This window comes from Dermacentor silvarum, chromosome 5, assembly GCF_013339745.2.
Source record: "Dermacentor silvarum isolate Dsil-2018 chromosome 5, BIME_Dsil_1.4, whole genome shotgun sequence".
Lineage (NCBI taxonomy): Eukaryota > Metazoa > Arthropoda > Arachnida > Ixodida > Ixodidae > Dermacentor > Dermacentor silvarum.
The window spans coordinates 22,337,964-22,353,291 of record NC_051158.1 but is presented as its reverse complement, the minus strand read 5'-3'; the positions used below and the strand labels follow the sequence as shown (position 1 = coordinate 22,353,291).

The 15,328-nt window shown below is 44.8% G+C and overlaps 1 protein-coding gene across 1 annotated transcript; it reads left to right on the top strand.

The window, feature by feature from the left end:
* The first annotated feature begins 5,840 nt into the window (after positions 1-5,840).
* Positions 5,841-11,762, top strand: LOC119452326 (procyclic form-specific polypeptide B1-alpha-like). The gene is made up of 3 exons (XM_037714547.2): positions 5,841-5,984; positions 7,457-7,732; positions 11,530-11,762. Exons 1-3 carry the CDS (start codon positions 5,921-5,923, stop codon positions 11,664-11,666), a joined length of 477 nt encoding a protein of 158 aa, XP_037570475.1. The 5' UTR covers positions 5,841-5,920; the 3' UTR covers positions 11,667-11,762.
* The last annotated feature ends 3,566 nt before the right edge of the window (positions 11,763-15,328 follow it).

The following is a 15,328-nucleotide window of genomic DNA, read 5'->3' as shown; positions in this document are numbered from 1 at the left end:
GTATGGGACACATTTGACGAGCGTCCATTATAATTCGTGAATGAAGGGAGGTATCATACGGGGGTTTGCGACAAAGAAAAGGAAACAGGTGGATAACTGCGCATGCAATGTAAGTCTACAAAAGCTTTTATCAAAACACACAACAGCTGTTAAGTGTCACAGATAAGCTCGCCGTATGTGCTGGGTGACGAAGACAGCGAAAAGTAGATAGAAAATTTTGGCGAATCACCTAAACCATAGAAGAATAGGAACCGAGGGGCTCGATTTTATTAGTCATAACCACATAAAGCCAACAGACAACGAAGCCAAGGAAAGCATCGGGGAAACCATAGAGTATCATAGGCACACTAAGGGGAGACTCTGGTGCAAATGGCGGTTCAGCCACCATGAGAACGATGGGCAGCACATGGGTCGTCGTCGTCATCATCATCATCATCGTCGTTATTATCGTCAGATTATCTTCATGTCCAAAGCAGGACGAAGGTTCCTCTCCCAGCGCAATTCCTATGTCTTGCGCCAGCTGATTACAAGTTGTACCTGCAAATTTCCTGACTTCATCATAACACCTTATTCACTAATAAAACTTGTTGCTGGGCCAGTCGGTTCATGGTATACCTTAGACCATATGGTCGCTTAGCGCAAATAATGAAGGAGGGATGGGGTCAAGGGGCGCTCCCCTTCTAAGGTATAACCTTATTCTCTGCCGTCCTCGACTGCGCTTCCCTTAATTCCCTTAGCATGCATCAATTCTGTAACCCTAAGAGAGCACTGGTTAATACAGCCCTACGTACCACGTGGACAGCCCAGATCTATTTCGTCCTCTTAATGTGAACTAGAATATTGGCTACACCAGTTTGCTCGTTAATCCACACCGCTGTCTTTCTGTATCTTGACGTTACGTGGGAGTACTCGAACAGACGTTCCACGATAGTTCATCGCTGAAACCTGCGCACTTCAAACGCTAAATCGACGATATATTTTGTATTTATACACACGGTGAAACAGAACTTTTAAACTTTATTGCGGCATTGAATGCAGGCACACCCCGCTATTCAATTTTCACATCAATACTCATCATCGTCTGTGAACTTCCTTGACGTCACTATACCGTTTCCGATGGACGCCTATAATCACAAAACTCTACAGAAAGTCAATTGATAATCATCAATTCCTTCACTTTCGAAGAAGTCACGTGAGCCGTTGCAAAACTGGGATTCCATACAGCTGCAGGCACGACGTATTTGATTCGAACAAGCTGATTTTAAATCTTGTTTTCACGAACTTAAGAAGAAACTTCTCACCCGGAAATATCCAGAAAAAAATATAAACGACGCTATACAACGACCTGCAGGACACGACAGGAAGGTCATTTTAAACGGCAGCAAGAAGTGCAGCGGGCCCCCATCTACTGATTTGGTGCTTACGCGTCCCGCCTCCATCCCCAAAATTTCAGGCACATACTCCGTAAACACTACAACATTGTTATCCTAAGCGACAGACTGAATACTGTTTTTCCGCGAAACCACCTCGAGTTGTGTACAGGCTCTAAAAAACGTAGGCGACATAAGTCCGACGTCAAAAATCATCGAGTATAATCTGGCTGGTTGCAACCGCTGCAACAAACCGTTGGAAAGTCTGCCTTCATTCACCTACACAGACTGCCACTAGCACAGCTAGCTTTAAATGTAGTTTTAAGTGATTTAAGTAGACTTAGATACACCTTTAATTGGGATTCAGCTAATGGACAAGCCAGACTGAAAGCGCTTTCATGATGCGAATTTAACCACCGCAGACCGCACGCCCAACCTCCCACTCTCAAAACTTGTAAAAATGTCAGGTCACTCCTTTAACAACCTCAACGTTACGATACTTGTATTCAGGTTCCGCAATAGCCGCGACCGCGACTATTGCGAATCCTATATCACATTCCTAAATTTAACATTGTCTTGTCTCAAAACTAACCTGGCTGACTTCAGAATAAGCACATTGATGTGCATGCTGCGTAGTGTAACACATAGTTGTTGTTACATCGTTGCATTGTTCATATGTGACGCTATAAATTTTGACTACACTTTGTATGCGTATCGTTTGAAATGTATTCTTTGTATTTATCACTACCACATTGCGTCTGCATTGTAAGCTGTGTTTAGATGGTTTAGATTGTGCTTACAATTGCCTCTTTTGTTGTCTTTGCTTTGCGCCTATACATGTGTCCATGTGTCGTTCTGTTTTCAGAATTCATGATCACTTTGGCGTGCCGCGCTTATCGTAGAGCTCCGTTTGTATTCCGTATACATCTGCTAATTATTTTTGTACTTTTTTTTGAAAACGCGTGGTATTGATAATGACGCAGGAAGCGCAGTGGCCATCTTGATCAGCGCACGGTGTGTTTATTGTTTATTGAACGATGTGTTTATAGACGCCTATGAATTTTGCATGTTATTCTGACGAAGGCTGGTCCACCAGCCGGAACGTCGCGCGCGCGCGTGTGTGTGTGTGTGTGTGTGTGTGTGTGTGTGTGTGTGTGTGTGTGTGTGTGTGTGTGTGTGTGTGTGTGTGTGTGTGTGTGTGTGTGTGTGTGTGTGTGTGTGTGTAAATTGTAATATATGTCATAAAGTAATTAACTAAAAGTTAATTAGTGATTTTTATTTAGTTAAATATGTGTTTCAATTTCTCGTGCTACTAATGTCCGCCTCTTCTAATAACCCAGCTCAACGTTAAGAATTATGCTACCTGCCACTGGTGATTTTAAAAAATTCCGTAAAGCTTAATTTTGAACACCCGGTATATATGTCCGTTTCATTTGTTTTGCTCTTTGTGTGAACAGTACAACCCAGTAAGCGGAACGAAATCTGAGCATATCACCGATCTTGTCATCACAAACATTTTGTTTTATCTATTATAAGTAAGCCCTGCAGCACGTATAATTTCTACGTAACGGTTCGCTACACAACATTCGCATTATCCATACACCTGTTCCCTACAAATCACGAGTGCTTCGCATTATGCAGACGTTAACAACAGTTTACTCGGCCAGTTTCTTATTTCGAACCCCGACCTTGTGCTAAGCAGTATAGAACGCCACAGCCACTGAGTCACCGCGACGGGCCTTTGGGAATGAGTTACGTATCGGACAGTTTTAAACTACAAATAGGACGCCTACATTGCCCCAACGACGTGAGGTAAATGGCCTATGGCTACACAATCCCCATTGTACAGGCAAATCTATATCTAATAGCCACGTATCTTCGCGACGACTATTTCTGCGATAATTGCCCCGCCTCAGCGTGCAGGTGACAGCAACGCTATATGTGGATAACGAGATATATGCATGGGGGAATGAACACACCGGGCATACCTGGCTTTCTAAGTATATACATCTGCACAGCTGTGATATAATAACGGTTGCATAGTATATAGTACAGTCGTACCCGGATATATCGAACCCCACATATAGCGAATTATTGTGTGTAATGAACAGTAGTAAGATCCCCTTGAAAATTTTAGTATAGAACTTTTTATTTCATATATCGAATTACCTATGCATCGAACTTTCCTGTGATCTCCTTCAGATTCGAGATATCCAGGTTCGATCGTATATTCCGAGGCTCAATTGTCCCCGCGACACCACCGCGGTGGCTCGGTGGCGTTCTCCAGCTGGGAACGAGGACGCAGGTTCGACTCCCCGCTGTGGCGGCTGCGCTCTCTTGAGGTCCTAATTCGCGCCGGTTTTCGGGTGTCTCCAAATACCCGCGACCATGTACAATTTACAGAATGGCAATATCTAGAATGTCTTTGGGTAAATAGTTGTGGAGGGCGTAAAACTTGTCTTCTTGTTTTTTATCGTTATAAAACTTTCATAAACTGCTTTTTTCGCAGAGAGAATGCCTTTCCTCTTGTTGCTTTCTGTCTCTAAAAATCTGAGACTCTAATCCAGCATTTAGCTTCCGTAAGCCGGTAGAATTAAATTTCTCACTGAAATGCGAGAATTTCGTTCATACATCGGGTCGGAAATTCACCGAGGATAATTATTCTTGCATTTCACCTGCACATGGACACACAACAATGTCAGACCATAAGTCCTATGGCCACTTAACGCAAAATTGCAATTAAAATTCACGCAGAAACTCCTCTGCAGGAGTTGTTTAAGCATGCATTGTGCCACTTGCTCAGTTTCCACGCCGCGTGGTGTCATTATCAATCTCATCAAACTTGATCCGACCAGCATAATTAACGACAGCGCTGCAGCAACACGAACTGCTGCGGACGGCGGCGCAAGGTGAATTGATGACGCAAGCAAACTACTGCAGGTGGCGTTCCGATCATTATAAGCCATTATCGCTCTTTAGGGCGCCTTATCCATTCACGTCGAACCGTTATGAAGCGTGATCAACCGCACTCCGGCCGCGGCTGCGCATGACGCGGCCGCGCGGGCCATATATCTTGAAAGCGATCTGCGATGGAGGCAGAGTGCGCCGAGTACTGATAGTTTCGTACGCGCTACGTTCTCGCCGCGTAGTTTGCGCTGAAGCGAGAAGCAGCACGAAGGTCAATTCTCTGACTCGTGCGGGCCCTATCTTGAAAGCGATCGTATATTACGTGACGAACGGACGGGTTTCCTCGTTGGACTGGCATAGAAATGTTTATGCATTTAAAAGGCTACGCGTCCGTAGGACTTATGGTCTGACATTGTTCAGTGTGAACCGACTAGCCCCAGCAACACGTACCACTGACGGACACAGAAGCCCAGACCTACATGCCCCCGCTAGCTAGGCTGGCGCGTCAGTAGTTGTTACCGCAGGGCACGCGCCAATAGAAACTACAAAACACTCCTTGAAATTATGCGCAAGGCAAGCCTTACATCACACATGTAACACACGTCAAACATTGTACCTTGCGGCATACCTCAATCGAAATAAATATAGTATTGTAAATAGAACTGGCCGATTAATTGACCGACCTTCACAATAATTAAGGCTTTATTTGGGTATAATTAAAAGAACGACAGATTCAGCTTCACGGATAACAGCGCCTGTGGAGGGAAAATTCAACGTCATGCGAGCGCCTCTTCGGTGACGTCTATTAATAAACAAGTACAACAGAGAACGATAACGAGCTTAATATAACTTGTTCTTTGACTAGTTGGTTGACGGTTGGTGAAGCATCGTAGCGCAATTAAATCAGAGGGAGACAGGCTCCGGTGTTTTTTTGTGTATGTTTTATTTTCCGCAAGACAACAAGTTTCTCTGCCGCTCCTGAACCTTCAGTTTGGTACGCGAGCCAGCCTGAAATATCCATTCACGTACAGTGTCGCTGACAGGTAATATAAATAGCACGGTGTTTTTTTCTGCACAGCGTATGCACACAAATCGCCAGTCTTGTTTATTTTTCAGCTCACGTGCGGAAATCCTGAAATCCTTAATAACTAATAACTTCTTCAAATAAATGTTTTCGATTAATGGGGCTAAAAGTTCTAGTCGCTGCCCAGCCCTAACAATAAATAAAAGCTCTCACTTTAGGATGTTCCTTTGAGAGTCTATCTACAATACTTGTCGAGAGGTATGTGAAACAAAGGGGGCAAAACGAAAGCCGTTTTTCCCAGCGTCGTGTGACTTGTGGTGTAATTGAGGTGAGCGCCCCATAATATCTGTTCTCAGGACAATGCACTACCCCATGCACAAACTGTCGGAAAGCGAATGCCGAAATCTAATCAGCAATGTCGAAGGTTTTTCCGTACCTCCTGCCCGGCATAATTGCCGCGTCTGCTCAGCGGACAAACCCACGCGCGTTTTGATAAGAAGAGATGAGAAAAAAAAAACACACACACACACACACAATGAACGCATCCGTACGTATTAAAGCGCTAGAAAGGCAGCTCATCATGTACTGAGAGCATACCGAGCAGGCCGGCGCATTCGTCATGAAGGCTGCGCTGATCATCATTTCCTTCGCGTTGCTAGCTCAAAGCGCATCTGCGAAAGAGGGTGAGCGCCCGCATAGGGCTAAATGGGTGCTTTTGTTTGTTTCCTTTTTGTCTTATGCCTGACACTCTGTAATCTGCTGAACGTGAATTTAGCGTTTGAATCTCTGCGCGTCATTTTAGCATGAAGGTGCTACCGCAGCCCTAATATTTGCTCTTCTCTCATCTTCTGTTGAAATTGGCTGACGAATAACTATTAATAGAAGTATTTAAATTATTGTACTGGCTTATAAAATGATTGATTGAGTGAGTGAGTGACTGAATTAGCGCAAATAATTACTGAATTATGAACATGTGATATATATATATATATATATATATATATATATATATATATATATATATACTGTAGCGAAGCGTTGGAACTCTGAAGTGGGTCGTCCGCTCCAGCGCCTTCTAGTGGGTCGTCTTCTTCGGCTCTCGAGCGCCGCTCGTGCTGAGAGTCCGTGCTGCGCTTTTTGGACTGTCGCTCTTGCGCTGCTTTAATTGCCGCCTAATAAACACCCTTATAATATATATATATATATATATATATATATATATATATATATATATAGCCATACAGGTTCAGGAAGAAAATGCAGATAGAGGCAAACTAGCCACAAAATGATGCAATAAAACCAACAAATAAACAGAAAAATCCAACGCAATGTTCTGACATGACACTTGTTTTAGTTCGCGAGGTAGCAGAAGTACCATACGACACAAGCACAGCCTTGTCGCATGTGGTAGCCAGCACCAAAATGTATATTCGGGCATATGTACACCGAGTGGCACATAATCAGTGACCCAGGTTGTCCACTGGGAAAAGCAGCAGCACTCGTAAAGGGGGACAAAGAACGCTTCGCCTTAATGCAACGAAGCACGGTGTGAAGAAAAGGTCATAATTTAAATAATACACAACTCGTACCACTAAAATGCTACCTCAAACGATGCTGTAAACACATCATTTGGGCAACATCACTGGGCAGCTTGTTCCACTCCGACATCGAATGGAAGAATCACATTCGAAATTACTCCTTTCTACATCCAACTGCATCAGTCAATGGCGCAGAAAGCTATCCGTGCGTGACTGCAGTATTTTTTTTTTTTTTTTTTTTTTTTTTTGCGGAACACCCGCCTAAATTACTGATTGTAGTACGGCTGTTTGCCCTGCTGTGAGCGTACGGTGTTCATTCTCTATTTCGCTCCCTCTTTCCCCCTTTGGTTTACCCCCATTGTAGGGTAGCAAACATGACGCTCGTCTGGTTGACCTCCCTGCCTTTGCTCTCTTTGTTTTCTCTCTCTCTCTCTCTCTACATCTAACTAATAAAACTTGCTGTTGGGCGAGTTGAAAGTTTTCGCCTGTCCGTGTCGATACCCTCTCCTTGTATGTCTTTGGCGCAGCATCGTTTCTTAAGTACTCTAACTTTGTCTGTATGATCTGTATACGGAGGGATATCTCATCTGTCTGAAGATATCGAACATCTTCCGCAGATCCAGCGCCAATCCAGCATGAGCCTTCACCGCTGAAAGCACAAGTGCGGCCCGGGCCGTGGCAGCAACACTGGCCTCGTCCCTGGCCTCAGCCGAAGCCATGGCCCCAGCCCAAGCCTTGGCCTCAACCTTGGCCTCAACCACTCCCCGAACCGTGGCCTCAACCCAAACCATGGCCACAGCCCTGGCCGCAACCCTGGCCTCGACCCTTGCCTCATCCGGTCCCCGAGCCTCGGGTGCCAGGGAGACCCGTGTCCGCGATTCGGACGCTCGTGGGTAAGCGGAAATGCATTCGAAATTGCAGTCAGCAGAGCCGGCGTCGAAGCCGGTTCGGTGACTACAATAACAAGGAAACGAGAGGTGCTGCTAAAATTACAGCAGCAGTCACACCGTCTACGGATCACGCGAAATAACCATCATGTCCTTTCTGCGCATATGTATTATAGAAGTGAAGCGTCGGCTCGCTCTAAGATAGCAGCGTCGGTCGCGAATACGTGCGCCGCGGCCGAGGCTATTTGTGTCTGTCTTGTGCGTCTGAGTTGTGCTGTGGATGATCAAAGTGACTTGCAGTGATCACGAATGTCCACGCCCGATGACCTGAAGCGAAGACTTTGTTTGATGCGCACGCATTTAACTTCGCGTACTGATTTGCCATAGCATTTTTTTCTATTACGGCTCAGTTGGAGAGAGAGAGATTTATTATGATAGAACATCTGGTGGCTTTTATATTTATGCCAAGGTGGCGGACTGAATTTTACGCCGCTCTAAAAGCACGCTCATAATGCTCCAGAGCGCTTGCATGCATGCGTATAATGTATTGCAACGGCCACGATTCACACACTCTCAACGTTGTCTACACATCACCCATAACGTGCCTCCTTGTTTTCACCAAAAGTAAACAAGGCACCTAGTTTAGCTAACACCATAGCTAACACCATATAGCGCAAGGCCTACGCACTCCGATCCATGATTTCACGCTACCTAGCCGGACTGACATGTAGAATCTATAATGGGGATGCTCCCGAGTAAGCCGTCGTGACTTTGACGCCACCGCTTTCGTCACGCAAGCCTTGGCAATGGAAATTTCGCGCGAGGTAGCATGACGTCATGGATCGGAGTGAACAGGCCTTGTGCTAGTATCTAGGTGGTGTTGGTTTAGTCTAGCGAGGAGTCGAGGACACCTGCAAAACCAACGAGGAATCTCGCATGACACACTAATACCGGAAAAAAAAACGAAGGTTCAGTAATTATTTGGAAAGTTTCTCACTAAACTACGAAGGTTAAAGTTTCGCTACACATTAACAGTTCACATGACCGCCCCTATATTCATCGAATATGAACGCGGTGTCATGTGCAGTTCTTTTGCGACTCTGGAAAACTTTGCGGATAATGCCAGTATGACACTCCGAAATGCTTGAATAAGTAATTTTCCGACAAAGCTCCCTGCAGTTTACCTGCACATATACTAAAAATTTATCGCACGTAACTCACAACATTCTTCCTACTTCAGCGAAACACAAACAACGTGCCTCGCATCGTTTTCCGAGGATGACTGGGCGAGACGAACCACACGTCTCGTGTACCGCATGCTAATTGTGAGAAAACAAATATTGAATAATTATTTGCAAACCGTTTAATTACCCTACACGCTTGCAGCTTTCCGTACATGTCATATATAGGATCGATGTCCCCATATATATATATATATATATATATATATATATATATATATATATATATATATATATATATATATATATATATATATATATGAACGAGAAGAAAGGGAACCGAGGGGCCCGATTTTTAATAAGCATATCATAAGAAGACAACAAACAATGACACCAAGGACAACATAGGGGAAATTACTTGTACTTACTAATTGAATTAAAGAAAATGATAAAATGCTTATATATATATATATATTATATATATATATATATATATATATAATTCAAATATGAAATCTCTGCCGCCTATGCTTCTCCCAGGGCATCGGGGAAACATTGTAATCGTTTCATATGACATCTATAAACAGGCCGGAAACGATGGTTTAGCAATTTTCATTTAATCCCCAAATTTTAACACAGTTCCACATTTGCATGCATATCATCCGTAATATTTCCAACACAAAATTTGTGAGTGGTCTAGCTTTGTGTTTTTTTTTTTTTTTTTTCATTAGAATACCGTGAAAACGGGCGCATCTATTTTTATACCATCTGTAGCTTCGTTGGCTGTAAAATAATAAAAGTGACTGGAAGGCAATCTTTAAATACCCCAGTATTAGCTTATGCAACAACTAGGACGACATTTGCTCGCGTGTGATGTGCACAGTCCGATTAGTACGCTCCGATAAATTCTGTGCGCTGGATGGATAACATCGTTGTTGGATGCTAGTCTATGATAAAGCGTACGACTTGGACAAGACAGGGGATGGCTTACTTCGGGTTTTCATGTCAGGTAGACTACCTTTCTATTTAAATCTTACACTATCTTTCTATTTAAATCTAATTTAAATCTCTGATTTACGCGATCGAAAAAAAAAAGATAAATCAGGCCGAAGAGGATCCACTGGGTCATTGATAACAGATTGAACGCGCTTATCTTCGTTGCATGTCACCATCATGTGGTTCTTGTCGTGCCGTTGTCGTCATACATACGCTTACACGAGGATGCCTCGATGTACTCAGCGGGAGAGGAGAACAACTTCCTTACACAGACGCGCTGTGCCATTTGGTAACACTTTGCGGGACCACAAACGAGGCCAGTTCAAAATGCACTACGTTGATTGCCATAGTGTCACGTAGGACCTGCTTATTCTTTTCTTGAAGATAAGGTCATTGCTGACCTCATGCGGGTTTGGCGTATCTGGGATCTAGCTATCTTGTAACCTTTAAACAAAAGGGGTAATTTCGTTACATCAGGGTGTCGTGCGAACCTGCAGAAAAATGTATCAAAATTTAGGTCCCTATGAGACCTTTAAGAAACGACAAGAAGTGAGACAAGAAGCGAGAATTAGTCGCAGAGTATGTGAAATTAACGGTACGGGCCTAATTAGCGCCAAAATATTCGAAAGCTAACCACTATGCACCTTATTCCTGTAAAGAGTGCACCGCCGTAGATATAGACGTGCTGAGGCAAAGCCACCGTACGGAAATCTTTTGGGAAATAGAGCGAGTTCGCTTAGACTAAGCAGGGCTCGTACGAGGCAATGGTGTCTGGAAGACCGCTTTGCCGGTGCCCACAAGAAGTGAGAATTAGTCGCATAGTAGGTAAAATTAACGCTACGGTTGTAATTACTGCCAATATAGTAAGAAATTAGCCACGTTGCACCGTACTGTAGACTGTACCATATACGGGATCGGACGACCTCTTGGTTTCCAAAAATTAAAGGTTGACCAAGTGTCGACGCTAAAGTCGACGCATTTGCGCGTGATATGCGGTACGAATAAGATACGAAATGAGTGAATAATGCATATGAGAAACAGGCAGAATATAAATATATAATCAACAATTATTTATCGATTCAACTAAACACAATGTACGTTAACCGTGTTTGTTTTAGCGTCGACACTTAGTTGACCCTTTCTTTTATTTTCTCCCCTCCGAGTGTGTGAGCACGCGTGGCTTTGTGAATGTGTGTGACCCTCCGATGCTCTAACGTCCGAACAAATCGCCAGAAGCTGCAGCAAATCAATCAATCAATCAAGTTTATTTTTCCTTTGACAGGAGGCGCCAGGACTACAAGCCGGAGTGGCTTTACATGGTGACACACTGTAGTGCAACAAACAAGAAACAACAAACATTAAAACAGAATTATTACATATGCTATTGTACGCACCTATGCAAGAAATATACGCTATGCATGACGTACACAACGGATGAAAGCTGCAATGAAACAAGAGTACAGATTTGTTCAGGATAGTCATGGCAAAATCACTAAATGTTGTTGTTGCCTCAAAACATGGCCCGTACCCACTATGTAAAATGACTGCAGGAATATCTTCACCACATCTGCTTTCTTATCTTGAATTAATCCAACACTGGCGGTTTTCTTGTCTCACTTGTACCAGACATGGAAGCCGCAGCAAACGACTTGCCCGAGACCACGTTCCGTCGTCGCCCAGTACTTCCCCGGCCTGGACGGCCCTGGTCCCCAACTTTCCCTAGGCCGCCATGGAAAAACCAGGAAGACAGGCCTTACGCTTAGGCGCTGGAGTCATCAAAACGCTGCCCACCGGCGCTCAATAAAAACTGAACGGAGATATTGTGCATTGTCTGTGCTGGTCTCCCACTTCACCGTATTTTATTATTTTTTTCCCTATCTTCGTGCCAATTTTTTTGAGTGAGGCAAATTAGGTAAGGGCTCCATGTCGCAGAAAATCCGGTGTCGGCGTCCGGCGTTGGCGTCCTGTGAGCGAAGAATAGTCTATACGGCACTTCAGTTCTATACCACCAAACTTGCTCTTACCTTCTCTTACATTCTTAGAGTTATTCCTGGGAATTTCGAGACTGACAGCCCACAAAGAAATGTCATGAAACAAAACACCGACAGCGCATGCCTTTTATGTTAAATCTCTGAAATACAAACTGCAAAACAATAACAGAAGATCGGCCCACGCAAGAGGCCACGTTTAAACCACAAAGCTCGCCTTCCTGCATAGCGTTCGCCGCCAGCGTTTCCCGGTAAACATTACGGTTACATGAGCTGCAGTTGCCGGGAAGCGTGAATCTGGGATCTTTGAATGCTATCGCGTTCCACTCTTAAAGGCGAAGCTTAAGCGTCCTTCAAATTTTTGAATACTGATTATGTACATGTCTACATGTTCTGCGTTTGGTCATTGAACCAAGCCAGACGCATTTATCTGGTGCCTCGCCACGTGTACAAGGGCTAAACTCAGTGGCCCTTTGCTCCTAAAAATTACTGTCCTTCAATTTTTTTTCTTGCCGGAACGATGTTGAAAGGGGGCACTCTAAAGACGTCCTGATAAATCCACGGGATTGAACGTCACAAAGCAACTCCAATGGATGACGTAGCAGAAGGGTCCGGATTAATTTCGACCACGTGGGTTTATTGCTTTTTCATCGCCATCAAAATACGGCTGCCGCGGCGAGGAAACAAACATGCGACCTCATTGGCCGTGAGAGAGAATATTGCGCGCGTTCGCGCGAGGTTTCGTGGACTTTGTACACAAGGCATTTCTAAACTCTTCGTGTGCAGGGCCATGGGCTTGACACTACGAGTGCAGATTTATATACTCGCATCGAACGTGGGATGCCTCCACGCGTTTTCATGATGCCCAAGAAAACAATTAAATGAAAGAAAAATACAATGCAACATATAGAATAAGAAAAGAAAGACGTACCTTGTCGTAAATGTCTCGATTATGTGCGTCTTTACCTCGAAAGTGAACGCGATGATGTTTTGCGCATTTGATTGTCATTCCAGGCGGTTGACCTATGCACTCAAACATGTGAATATTTTTCCCTGAATGCCGCAAATCCACGTTACTCAAAGGCCTCCGCCACGGACACCATTGGGAACTGGTCCTCCCGAGAAGGAAACTGTAGTTAGAATCATGAAACGGCGTCGAATAATTTCAAGCAGGCCTCTGTCACGAGCACTCGATACGTTGGCGATACGTTGGTGAAGGAGAGCACAGAAGTGGTTCGAAATGAGGACAGGAAAGACGCTCACTAGCAACTTCATTCATTTTGAAAAAAAAAAAAAAAAGCCCACCACGAGCATTCATGCGCATGCGCTGATATCAGAATTTTTCGTACTCTAATAACTGTTACGTCACACCAGAATACATTTTTGTATTCAGCGGACACATTAGACCCGGCTGAAACACCTCCGCTGTTAAAAATGAGAACTTCATCTGTTTTACTATTTTCTTTGATAAGATATAGTCATCTGATAAGATATACAGTCAAGAGAGCGGTGTGGATCTGAGAACAAACGGGGATAACCGATATTCTATTAAGAGGAAAAAATGGAGCTGGGCAGGCCATGTAATGCGTAGGATGGATAACCGATGGACCATTAGAGCTACAGAATGGATACCAAGAGAAGGGAAGCGCAGTCCAGGACGGCAGAAAACTAGGTGGGGTGATGAAGTTAGGAAATTCGCAGGCGCAAATTGGAATCAGCTAGCGCAAGACAGGGTTAATTGGAGATCGCAGGGAGAGGCCTTCGTGATGCAGTGGACATAAATATAGGCTGATGATGATGATGACAGTCATCTTGCACGTGTCATTTCAGCTTGGCACAATACATTGAAACATGCAATGCATAACGGTCGCGTGTGTTCGAAGGCCTAATTAGGCCCTTCAATGAGCGGGCCCGAGTCTGGCCCGGGCCCGTGGCTTCAAGCCCGAGCCCGGGCTTTAAAGCGGCCTTAAGCCCGGGCCCGGCCCGAGCCCGCCGACAAACGCTTCGTACGGCCCGGCCCGGCCCGCGGGCCGGGCCCGTGCAGTGCTCTAGTTTCTCTATCTGCTTCAAGATAATCAGCTCTCTCTTAATCCACCGCAATACATTCAACCGCAAACAGGGCGATTACAAGGCACCGGCATGCCAAATCTTTTAACCCCGTATCTTGCCCAGGACCAACACCTATAAATATTCTTTCCTCGCACAATAACCAAATGGAATAACTTGCCCATATCACTTCTCAACACTGAAAGCATTGAAAGTGTAGACAACTGGACATGGGTCATGGGACAGTTGAAAAACTATTTTCTTTTTTACCTTGTTTTGGCAACCTTCTGCAATTTTTTTTTTCCAAACAATCGCTGTATTATATCTATTTCTTGTTATTTTTGTTCAGTTTGTCATGTGCATATACATCTTCCCACTTTTTTTTTTCTGTACTACTGCCCCTCATAAATCTGGAGAAAGAACGGTATTATATGCAAGGTTTTACGACACCTGGCGCGAAATGATGTCGCATCGATTCACAACCAGTTTCCTGCCAACCACCACTGACCAGAAGTGCCAAAAACGAGTCGCGTACACAAACGAACCCTCACCCGGCTGCCACTCCACCCTAGGAGGGTCAGCGAGCCGTTTTGGCGCGACTCGAGCCCTTGATCGTGCGCCTTAGGTGGGGCTTGGGGCGACCCCATCGGGTGCTTCCTCCATGACCAGCTTCAGCGTGTGCTTCTCGTCTAGGTGTCCCAAGGCAGCGCCTCGAGGTGGTACCCCATCGTCCCGTTTCTTCTACTCCGGGTTGGGCGACTGCAACAGCGCTGGCCTAAGGATAAGTGGCGCCTCCAGACGGGGGGGGGGGGGGGGGGGGGCTTAGTATCTCTTCGGGGGCACTCTTCATTTCGCCCTCCTATGTAATCAGGTTTACTGTGTAAACATTCGTGTCGTTTTCAAACCCAAATTAATAAACGTCCATTTGGAGTGTCGTGCGTCTCCCTTGCTGCGTGGAGCGGGGACTTCCCCTAACTTGGAGTGGCTAAGCGCGCGGTCAGTACACGGCGCGGACCCGTGCTCGAACCCGCGGTGATTGTGTGGCGCACGTGTGCAATATAAACAGCTAGAAAGAATTATGAAGCGTTTACTTTGTGTGCATCGTGCGACTTTTGTAGGTGACAACAGCGCTTCAGCAAATTTCACTACCTGTTGTGAACACCAAATGAAATAGTGGCTCGAGGCCTACTTTGCAAGCTAGATAAGCCAGACGGGGGCAAAGTGTGAAACTAAGCAAGCACACTTTGCCGCTGTCTTAAATCTTCTAGAGTCCGAAAATGTGAGCTCCACTGTACATTTGCCAGCAGCACGATCCCTATAAACAATTAAACTAAATTATAGACTTCAAGAATGTGCTCTTAGCTTAGAGATTGGAAGGCAGAGACAGAAGA